This window comes from Adiantum capillus-veneris, chromosome 15, assembly GCF_014529385.1.
Source record: "Adiantum capillus-veneris isolate H3 chromosome 15, ASM1452938v2, whole genome shotgun sequence".
Lineage (NCBI taxonomy): Eukaryota > Viridiplantae > Streptophyta > Polypodiopsida > Polypodiales > Pteridaceae > Adiantum > Adiantum capillus-veneris.
This window is the reverse complement of record NC_140945.1, coordinates 48,134,857-48,146,435: the sequence shown is the minus strand read 5'-3', so window position 1 is coordinate 48,146,435 and position 11,579 is coordinate 48,134,857. Positions and strand designations below refer to the sequence as shown.

The 11,579-nt window shown below is 41.2% G+C and overlaps 1 protein-coding gene across 1 annotated transcript; it reads left to right on the top strand.

The window, feature by feature from the left end:
• The first annotated feature begins 242 nt into the window (after window positions 1-242).
• Window positions 243-2,204, top strand: LOC147440638 (protein SODIUM POTASSIUM ROOT DEFECTIVE 3-like). Its single transcript, XM_086483551.1, has 3 exons — window positions 243-758; window positions 989-1,064; window positions 1,490-2,204. The coding sequence occupies exons 1-3, from the start codon at window positions 525-527 to the stop codon at window positions 1,663-1,665; spliced, it is 486 nt and encodes a 161-aa protein (XP_086339677.1). The 5' UTR covers window positions 243-524; the 3' UTR covers window positions 1,666-2,204.
• The last annotated feature ends 9,375 nt before the right edge of the window (window positions 2,205-11,579 follow it).

Genomic DNA, 11,579 nt, shown 5'->3' with positions numbered 1-11,579 from the left:
TCGTGAGTGAGAGAGAGAGACCATCGTCAATTTGAGAGTATTGTGTCTCGTATGTATGTATCTCATGCCTGCCCTAGAGGCTACAGATTACGTACGGGTAGGTTACAAAGCACGGGTGTATTTTCTTGAGGCATCACTCTCAATATGCCTATGTAGTGTAAGGGGTGTGTGTGTGTGTGCGCGCGCGCGCGCGCGAGCGCTTGCTTCTTCTCTTGTGAAGCTTGTTACAAAAGAAACATATGAAGCTTGTTACGAAAGAAACATATGAAGCTTTTGAGTGTCCAGTCTCATTGTTGAGTAGAGAGAGAGCCAGTTCTTTCTTGCATTGTGTAAACCCCCCTCTCTCTCCCTCTTTCTAATCGCCTCTCAATATGATCATGAGCTGAGACAAGAGATTGATTGAACACGCACATAAGCTGAGAGCAGTAGTGCTAAAGCTGCTACCAGTCTCCATGAGGGTGGCAAACTGAGCTTAAGTAGGCTTTTGAGGGCGGAGCAGAACTAAAACACAAAGATATATTGTCATGAGGTTTCTCCGCGCCATCAAACCGCGGCGCAATGGTGCTCAGGCGGCAAGAGTAGGTGCAAGCGCTGAGGAAGAGGAAGAAGGGCGACAAGGCCTGCTTCCCAATATTGCATCTATCTCCAATGAGTGCAACATAGAGCAAAGAGTGATCGAACTGGCTAGCTTGAACGTGCATGGTGTCCCTCTCATGAATGCGTCTAAGCTGCAAGAGCAGGCAGCTTGCACTACACAGGTAATTAATAATACTCTCATTTACCTTCACAGCAGCTCAACTTCCATCGTCCTTGGTAAATAGAAAACTGTGGCTTTTTGAAGGCAATTTGTCTGTATATACCCATAGGCACCTGACCTTATGCTATCTACACACACAGAGTTTACACTCTTTTTAATTCAACCTTTGCTTCTGTTCTAATCACATGGGTGGGTGGGTGGGTGGGTGTGTGTGTGTGTGTGTGTGTGTAGGTTGTTACTCTCAAAGCCTTTATTCACTGCCAAGGATGTGCCCGCAGAGTGAAGAAGACCTTGTCAAAGCTCCAAGGTCAGGAATTGTGTCTCTATTGCGATTGCCAATTGTGCTAAGAGCCTCTTTTTTGCACCCTGACGACTGCTCATCTGCTTTCTATGGTTATTTTTGAGGAAGGAAAATGTTTTTATGAGAGAGAGAGAGAGAGAGAGAGAGAGAGAGAGAGAGAGAGAGAGTCTTTTACCCACACATACACTTGGGTTTCATGTGTATGTATGGGTAGAGGAGTGTCTGTGAGGAGCAGGCCTGTTCCACATGAAACAAGGAGTATGCATGTGATGATGGAATCATGGAGACCTATGGAGTAGGTGTGTGTATGGGTGCCATGTGAAGTTGGCTGTGGATCATGTGTATTATGTAGGTATGCATGTGGGTTTCATTTGAAGGTGGATGTGGATTTCATGTCATGGGAGTGTGGGTTTGATGGAGTAGTGTAACAGGGGTGAGCACTTTCCATGTCGATGCCGACCAGCAGAAGGTGACGGTGATTGGAAGCATGGGTGCAGAGGAGGTGCTGCAAAGTATGAACAAGGTTCTCAAGGGTACCCAATTGTGGGCAGCACCCCAAAACACAGTCCCAGTTCCACTTACCCCAATTAGTGCTGCGTCTAATTAAGAATGATACATCCTCTTAATCTTGCCACTCATTACTTTGGCTGCCCGATTGCCAAAAGCTCTCTTCTCCATGTCTAAGGCCCTTTGCCACTATTGTGGGGATTCAAGATTTTATGTTCCCGAGCTTATTTTTGGGGTTTCACACGCAAGCTCACAGAACTAGACCATCTTCAAGTTCCTATTTTTTTGTTGCCTCCACATCCACTTATGAATACTCATCCACTTATGAATCAATGCTGTGGAAATTTCAAAAGCAGAGATAGAAGGTCCATTTCACTTCACTTTGTTGTTTTACTTGCGCACGTGTAATCAACAAGCCCATTGCAGGCAATGCTGTAACTGCGCTTTTTGGTCAAAATTTGAAGCACTTTTGGGTATGTACACTAGTAACATTCTTCCAAGGCAATCTCTAAACCGTGATCCTGTGCCTTGGGCTGAAAACTATAAAACGAGTATGGCAAGGCCAACCAAGCACATAGTCTGATTTTGAAAAATACTGGTAATTTTCATCCAAATCAGGTTGGATAACTATTAGTAATAGTATGTGCCACGCTTGTGACTAATGAAGAGCATGGCCTCTACTCTACTCAAATAAAATGTAATCATGTGTAAAACTCCTTATATTCCTTTCGAACCTACATTCCCTCCCCCCCGCCAAATGTGTTCCTCCTCGCATCCTGCACCTCCCCTCTACAACACCCCCCTGCAACCCCTCCATTTCCTCGCGAATTTGCAGCTTGGTCGTGTGGCTTGGGCACCTTCTCCCAAGAAGCACCTCAACTCCTGTGCGCCTCCTCCCTTGCGGGCAGCAGGGCAACTTCAACTTACAGATGAGAGGGAGATTTGATTTGCCTCTACCTTGTCTGCCTCTGCTTTGTGACGAGTTCGTGACTCACAAAAGATTGAGAGAGAGAGAGAGAGAGAGAGAGAGAGAGCTTGTGAGCAGGAGTTGACAAGGCGATGTAGGTAGGGCCTTGTGAGCAAGAGGATTCATGAATGAGGGTCTCTCTCTCTCTCTCTCTCTCTCTCTCTCTCTCTCTCTCATCCTTCGATATTCAGACAGTTTGCATGCCGACCACCTCCAACCACTTGTTCTTCTTCCATGTATGCATGCGTCCCTTTCCATACACCCTTCTCCTTACAAGGATCTCGCAAGATTCTTCCTGTCTTTTTCAAAATGTGTAAGACCTCAGGAATATGACTTCTAGCATGCAAGGCAAGAGTGGAGAAAGTGTCGGGTGAGCTTGAGTTGCATTAGGAGGGTTTTTAACTCATTGGTGAAGTGAAAGTGTTCTAATCTAGTTGCACACTAGCATCCCTACATAAGAGAGGGTTTGTTGCATTTTGAATCTCTTGCTCCTCTCACACACAAGTTTGGTTTCTCTCTCTCACATGGAAGCTCTAGAGCCGAACTCTATGCTCACGCTCTTGGCTCTATGCTCATGCTCTTGGCTATGGATGCAAATCCAAGCCTATGAAAGTTTCTTGCTATATTCTCTTTGCTATCTCTCTTAGAACGAAAGATCTCCTTTATAGTTAAAGTTTGTTGAATCTAAAAGTATGTTGGATTCTTAGACAAAAATAACACTTGTCACAAGACATCTCTCTCTCTCTCTCTCTCTCTCTCTCTCTCTCTCTCTCTCTCTCCCTCACCAAGGTTGGAGCTTCAAGTAAGACTTGTCACGAAGACCATGTTTGATTTTAGCCCAAATCTTCTAGGTGAGCGTGAAATCCCATTCAAAAATACAATGTGATACCTATCATAGCCATAGATCCTTAAGCTTGCTCTATGCTCACACTGGTGGCTATGGATGCAAATCCAAGCCTATGAAAGTTTCTTGTTGTGTTCTCTTTGCTATCTCGTTTAAAACAAAAGATTTCCTTTATGAATCTAAAAGTATGTTAGATTCTTTGACAGACAAGACTTATCACAAGACCCTTCTCTGTCTTCTCTCTCTCTCTCTCACACACACACACACACACACACAACAAGGTTGGAGCTCCACGGAAGACTCGTCACAAGACCATGGTTGATTTAGCCCAACTCTTTCAGGTGAGTGAGATACCATTCAAAAATACAATGTGATACCTATCCTAGCCATTATTAGGTCCCTTGGTCTAATCGTGTCAATTATACTCTAGGGAAACACTACCCAACTCTCCCACATGTGACGAGATCACTAGACAACACAGTGCACCATTCGGCTCAGATAGACTCTTTCAACACACAACACCTCTTACTCACTTCCTTGCATATCCACCACCGGTTCAAAGGTCATACACATCTATTCCACACCACGAAACAAAAGTAGGTGCGAAAGAAAGAGGGCATGAGGAAAATTGACAATGGATTGGGTAAAATGGGTTGGGTTTTGGTTTAGAAAACATTAACAATGCTTCAAAAAGCCATAGACATGGCCACCTACAAGAAAAAAAACCCTCCTCGATTCCATAGACATACTCCACGATGCAAAAGCCCCAAAAACCACACTTCATGGCTTGACATGCATTTCCCTCTCTCAATCACGAAACGGACAAGGTGCCCTAAACCGGTTCTACAGTTGCTCTCTCTTCTCCACCCTCCCACATGAGGAGGTGATTTAGAGCTAATTAAGAACTTAGAGCACCTTCCTCGCTCGAACCACTTCTACATAAATGGAGCTCTCGTACAAGCTTGATCACTTGCTCTCTTCGACTGTAGCAACCGGCTCCTCTAATGAGCTCTCCTTTTCAAGCCGTTGATCCATGGTGTCCCACCTTGAATGGCTCCAATTTATAGAGCGCTCATTGCTCTCCTTTGCTTCTAGATCCTCTTCTCGCCAAAATTGGCTTCCTTCCATGAGACGATGCCCTTTCTTTTTCTCTCCGCACTTCTTTTGCTAAAAAAAAGTTATTCCTAGCAATGGTGCGGGCGTCGTTGCCCCTCTTCATCTCATCCAAACTAGTCTTGCTTGGTGGGCCTTGCTATATAACATCTATAGAATATAACACGAAATATGCAAATTGACTTTTAGCTTCTAGCATGACTAGAAGGAAACAAAAGCAAGACTAATTTGGGAAGGGTAGCATTGCATGAAAGGGATATACAATTGAAAAATGCTATAATGTTTATCGGATCAATTATTAGAGATTATAAGAGTGGTTATAGTTGAGATTATATCCAAGCGCGGTAGTATTATAGATGAAATTTTTTATTAAATGGTTGCTAGCACAACACGTAGGCTCACATTTTTGAAGGTGAATTTTAAGTGTGTTTTGCCATTCTTCTTTTATAGTTGTTAGTGTGTTGCCTTTCTTCTTTTGTAGTTATTCCTAGTACAATGAATGAGGACAATGATACATGTAACTTCACATTTTGTGTTATGGCATCGACAATGCATGTTGCATTGTTTGCCGCACCGATTGTCAAGTCGATATTTTCAGTGATATTTTCAATGACATTTATGTTACCCGCATTCATCTTCATTTCAAGTTTTGTAATGCCAGTTTGATTGTACAATTTATTCAAGGCAAGGTTGCTTTAGTATTGGACGTTTGTGATGTGACATGCACATGCGCTTCATCTATACTACATGCACCCAAGGTACAATTGATCTTATCTACGACTGGTTTTCTTTCACAAGAAATGGTGAAGAATTGAAGCAATTCAGGGTCCGTTGCATGTCTTATAGAGCATGCCATCTTGTACAAAGTTGCATAAAGCCAGTGGATCGAGCTTGTGATATGACGTGTTACAAAGCTCTCATGTATTGACTACAACCTGGGGGTAGTTGGGCAAGATCACTGAGCAAGAGAACACATTTGTTGTTGAAGGGATCTGCCAATTTACTGGTTGTTATATTGATATTTTGTGTTACTATAAGGTCTAAAGTCGTTTGGGTTAACATGGATAGCTCGTCTCCATAATTATAATATTTGCCTCTTCTATGTCCAAATATCACTCATCGGTCTCATGATGAATAGAGAGAGGATACTGTTGATTCGTGGTTGGTATCTTGAACTGATAATGGATTGTAAATAGAATGCTGCTAAGCCGACAAAGCGGCCAACAATAATACAGAAGGGAGGGCAACAAGAGTGTTTATTTCATTTATCTGTCGACCTTGTTTATCGTTATATATGTGAGGTATATCGTCGCGCAGTAGAGACATACTTCTAGATTTTGAGCGAAGATGTCACATTGCATGCTCCAATCTTTATACAATGCAGTGAATTCAAACCATGACCTAGCATATGGTCGGTAAGCTAGTTTCAAGGTGGTTGAAATTTACTCTTTAGCTTATTGGCGCTTGAACTGTAATCTTCTAGGTCTTGAGAACTTCATATTGACACCTAAGTACGGGAGAAACGAGGACATATACAGTATGGCATCAACCTAGTATGGTATAATTTATTTAGAGCTAAAGTAAAGATGCACAAGGTGCATTCACTACTGTGATACACCACATGCATTCACTACTTGTGTATTCACTAATGTAATACATCACATACATTTGGTAAGCTACCGTATGCAGAAAGTTACATGTGTAACTCACGTGCAGTTGTTGATCGACATTGAGTGTATAGTTCTGAAAACGAGATCCAAATAAACCAAAGCAAAGGAAGTAATGCGGAAAATTCTAAAACAAGAAAACGGATAAAGCATGAATGAATTGCAACAATAAATGAGGTGCTATACTGACCTGCAATCTTGTACTCTTGCTTTCTGATTGTCCAATCTACACGCCGCCGATATGTGAGTCAAGCTACAAAAAAGCAATGTGAATAGTTAAACATATCGTATTGCAATGAAACGTCACACTAAAAGTGCAAAGTATGTTGTGCACGTCATACAGAGGTGCCATACAAAAGTAGGGTGGAGAGCTGGCACTGTGGTCTCTCCAAAAAATTATAAGAAACGGAAGTCGTGCCCTGTCCCGTAGCGTTTATGTGTTGCGCCAAGCAAACGCATGCGCATGGAAAATTGGATACAGATAACGGACCTTGCAATGTTGTCGATCTGGAGTCGCGCTTGTGCAATTGGAACGTGTAGCGTTGTGAATATATGTCCTCCCTGCCATACACAAAACATGCAAATGTAACTTTATGCTCTATGTCCTATGATCAATATTACTCTCTCTCTCTCTCTCTCTCTCTCTCTCTCTCTCTCTCTCTCTGAGTTGTAAGCTGCTTCGATCAGCAATTATGTCTTCTTGCCTCCTTTCCGGCTAACCTGCGTTATGTATCGATACCAAATTGATGTCTGCATTTGCAACCGTCCAAACTTGATCCGATAGTTGTTGTGTACATGGATCTTTGCTCATAGAATCCGCCACCAAATCATGGTTATTGGCAAGAAGAGAGCTTTGAAACAGCAACTGCTATGCGTGCAAATCCACACCACGAGCATTCCCTGCTTTGTATGCATCTATTGAAGAGCACCGCTACAGTATACTGTTGTTGCTAATCTCAATTGCAGTCGCATTGGCTGCCATCTGCACGCGGTTTAGAAAGAGAATCTCTTTACATGCCGCAATATTCGCCACATTGTTTGTAAAATTTTTGCTATCCCACCCAGATATTGAATGGTCAATAGTGAACTACTGCTGGATGCTAATAGGTCCTGACATATTGGTATGCCTGTCTCCCTATATGCCATTACTCCACAGTCCTTGTTCTTCAGCTTCTCCAGCATCAAAGCCTTTGTGTGAAAAAAGAATTAGCTTCTGCTTTTGCTCTTTGACTATTCTTTTGATCCTAGTCCGCAACGTAGGCACCTGCATGATAGACTACGTGACTTCCGCTGCAATGCTGCTGCATCTCCTTGGAGCTACACATTAACCAACTCCCACGGACACCATATTCTGCATTAAATTGGTCATGAGAGACGTTTTTGTTTGTCTGCAGATCGTTCTGAAATGCTTGTCTTATCAAATTTTCAGATAGGCAATTAGCAGAGTTGGACGAGGAGTGCGACTCAAGTTAACAACTCATCAAACCATGACTTGCACTAGTGACAATATTCCCCAATGCCTTTCCCTCGACATTGAGTTGTCTTTCACTAATCCCCTCACACTCTCTGCTAAAAGCGCAAGCAATTAGCACTCAAGCCGCTGGCTTAATTACTTGAGGACAACCATCATAGCTTCTGTGTGATCGATCCTGCTAAGCTTTTTTGCCCTCATGTCCACTTCGACGTCTATTCTTTTCATTTCTTCGGCCTCTTCCAGTTGCATCGCCAACACCCTGATAGCAGTAGTAAAAAGATGTGTTGAATGGGTGAGTTTTGGTGGTTCGACTCCAGATTAGGCCAACTGATCATCGATTGAAATCTGATTATCATTTGTTTCAGTAGCACTAGAACAGACCTCTGCCATTGGTCGATTGCACGAAATATTTGATCTTTGAGAATGCTCATCGCGTCGGCAAGCATCCGAAGTACCCTCTAGCTTGATGATCTACTAAATATAACCAGGGTTTGAAAGGTCTTTGGTACTCTTTTCCGGTTTTTCTTGGCTTACTGCTTCACAGGCAAATTGCGCGGAAAAGAATTGGTGTGAATCTTGAGAATTAGCCATGGGGATGTGCTGCATATCATTTCCATGAACATTGAAGGATGGTCGAGGGCACAAGGTTGTTGAATCTGCACAAGATTATATACTTGGAGCGGAATAATGTTGTCCATAACTAGTTGTGTCTGCCGAAAAGAGCTGAGTAAGGTAGTTGAAGCTGGACATACCGTTCAACTCACCACTGGGTCTTGTTGCACACAGCTGCTATGATCGCTATGTGGGGAAGGCACAAGTAGGCGGCATTGCAAAAGAAGGCCGAAATTTAGGAGGCGCAAGTAGGATTCACTGCAAAAGAAGGCCGATTAGGTATTGAGACTTCATTGCCAAAGAAGGCCGATTTGAAGCTCCGAGCTGCTTCTGGAAACCTGCGAATTGCTTCTGCGAACTGCGGCCTGTTTTTCTGTATGAGAGCAACGAGACTGATTTAATTCACTTGGAAGCTTTTCGCGCGGAGTCTTTTTTAGAGCTTTTCATTAGAGTGATGTTTTTTTAAAATTTAAATTTAATCCACGTGGTGGCTTCTATGTTCAGATACTGCAAAAAGCACCTTGGGCTCACCAAGTAAACATTTTTTTCCTCTCTACAACTATTACAGTCAACTTTGGCTTATAAAAAACTCCTGTCCACCTTTCCCTTTTACATTTGTAATGAAGGGAATTTTAAGTATGTGCTTCCGACACCATCTGTGCCCTCAGATGCTCAAACTTGCTAGATAGCCACTTGGTCATGCCACACTAAAACTTCGCCTTGCTAACTCCAAACCCTAAGAACTTCGCCATTTTTCGACCATCATGTGTCCTTGAACGGTGAGTCGTGAAAGTAGGAAAAAACGACGTCGTACATCTCCGTGCTCGTAGCTTTATTTTAGTAGTCTTCACTTTCGGCTAATCCTACATGTTACATACTCCCCTCAAGAATCTTAACAAGCCCAAAAGAGCATTGACGACATGCCTCCCTATGGAGGTCTCCATCCCATTACCATAACCTTTTGGCAATTGGAGGGTACTTAACAGGTCGTTAGGCCCTAATCTTTTGAGAAAACAAAGTCGAAAAAGAATTTATTTTCAATGGACGGTCTCTCATCACCAGTAACTTGTGTCTGAACCATTGAAGAGGGCTCTTAGCTCCGTCTCGCAAGAAAAGCATGAACTAACACAAGAATTTTATGCGTCCCTAATTTTCACCTTCCAAAAAAGAAAAAATTCAAATACTTTTTTCTTCATATCGTTCAGGGGCACGTATATTTGGGACTTTTGACTCTTGGCACAATGAGTCTTTAATTTGGCTTTTCTTAACAAGAGGGATTGGAGAGTTTCTCGATTAATCGAGACCACTCATTTTTGACTAGCAATCTGAGCTAGTTTTCACTTTCCACCCTCGCACTCGTACTTTTTACTTGTCTTCTAATTACTACCACATGATTGTTCATACAAACAATTCCCTTTTAAGGTTCCCATAATAAGTTTGTGAAGACAGTCCTTCAAACATTATCAAATCGGCACCAAAACAATCTTTCATGGATAACAACTTGACATACAACAATATTTCATTAAATTCCAATATTTCGGAATTATAGAAACTTCTTCCGAAGGATGTTTACTGCATCCATTGTCATTAGCTATCCATACAACAATAGTGGACTACACCTCTTGGAGTAACTCTCTGCTATGTCATTTTATATGTTTATTGAAATAAACCAAGCTGTCTCATAAAAAAGGATCAATTTTATGCATAGAAATGCATGGCTCTTTTGTTGAAACGTGAGCTACTTCCCTGTGAACAAAGGGGAGTTTTGAATAAGTCTATTGTAATAAAATGAAATAAAGGTTGAGAGTTCTTACTAGGCAAATATACCTTTCCTATTTCAGACAATATATCTTCAATCAATTTTCTTCCTATTAACACAAACTTAAAAGAAAATTAACAAGTTCAATTGATGTGGTTTTGAACTAGGAATGACCTAATGTTTAGCTAATTTTCTTTTTTGTCATTACCCATGATGCAATGAACGAAAAAAACTTCTTGCCTTTTCTTGGGCAATGATATCACTTCATGGGATAAATGACATCTCTTCATTTATCACGGGCTTTCCTTTGCCCTTCTCATCACTGATTTCGATCTGTTGACCGTATGATCCACCATAACGAGTCCTCTTGAGTGCCATTCCCACTACTAGATACTTAACTTAACTCGAAAAGTTGTAAACTAAAGTATAAAGAATCCAATGGAAGTAGGGTAAATGATTATAAGTGTTCTCATTCCAACAATATATGGTTATTTCACATATCAATCCAAAAATATATGTTTGCTAAATCTTGTCATAGTCTTATAATAAACACGTGTTATAACCCATATACTAATTATATTCCCGTGTATTACTGTATGACTATAATATAAACTTGGAAAAGTTAATGCACATTATGATCATGCAATCCTCTTATATCACGTAGATGATGATTGGATTTAATTCCATCTCTCAACTTTTAATGCAAATTAAACAAGACTCATGTACATAACCACACAATTGAATGCATAACGAGTATCACGACTATGATTATGCAAGTAGCACACTTGATTTGGTTTATTGTCTCCTTAAAAGAATGTTGAGGAATCATAGACTAGATTTATAAGAAGTAGAGTTTTTGTTGTGACTATCAGTGAGCTTTAGATAAATAAGAATAAGAATGGTAGTAATAATCTTGAAGTCTCTAGAGAAGAGGAGAGATATAGATGTAGAAGTAAATTGATGCAACAAATTTCTATTGCCAGATTGTGCCTAGGAGTTTTTGATCTCTCAAGGCCTTGTAGAAGCTTCACCAATGAGTAGCCACAATAGCATCAAAGTCTCCCTGTCTTCAAGTGTGTCCATTTTTTTTTGTGTGTGAATTGTTGTTTATATAGTTTTTTGGAGGTCCCTTGTTGCCTAAGTTTTTTCCATGCCTCCCTACTTGCCCCCTCTTGTTAAATGTGTGTGTGGAGGTGTCACAAGCTCCCCACTTACCCCTTAGAGATGTCCTCTCATGCCACATTAGGTGATACACCTTATTTAGTCCCCCATGCTCATAGTCAAATATTCCATAAGAGATGGGTCCATGGCTATGTTCATTCATGGGCATCCACTAGACATGTCTACACATGCACATACATTTCCATACACATGCATACATATACATATTTAAGGCTATGACTTAATTTTTAGCATTAAGATAAGAAGTAATTGGCTAAAGTGAGCTTAACTCATCAAAATTCAATTTTGGAAGTTGCTATTAAAAGAGGAGCTTGAGGATGACATGCTAAGGTGTCCGATGTATGTATCTGCTATATTTAGCAGTTTTCGGAGTAGACGACTATTTTTATGGAAATT

Bases quoted from the DNA above. Each gene is read 5' to 3' on its own strand.
- LOC147440638 (XM_086483551.1), top strand. From the start codon at position 525: ATGAGGTTTCTCCGCGCCATCAAACCGCGGCGCAATGGTGCTCAGGCG. The intron at 759-988 runs GTAATTAATAAT...GTGTGTGTGTAG, and splicing joins AGGCAGCTTGCACTACACAG to GTTGTTACTCTCAAAGCCTT. The intron at 1,065-1,489 runs GTCAGGAATTGT...GTAGTGTAACAG, and splicing joins GACCTTGTCAAAGCTCCAAG to GGGTGAGCACTTTCCATGTC.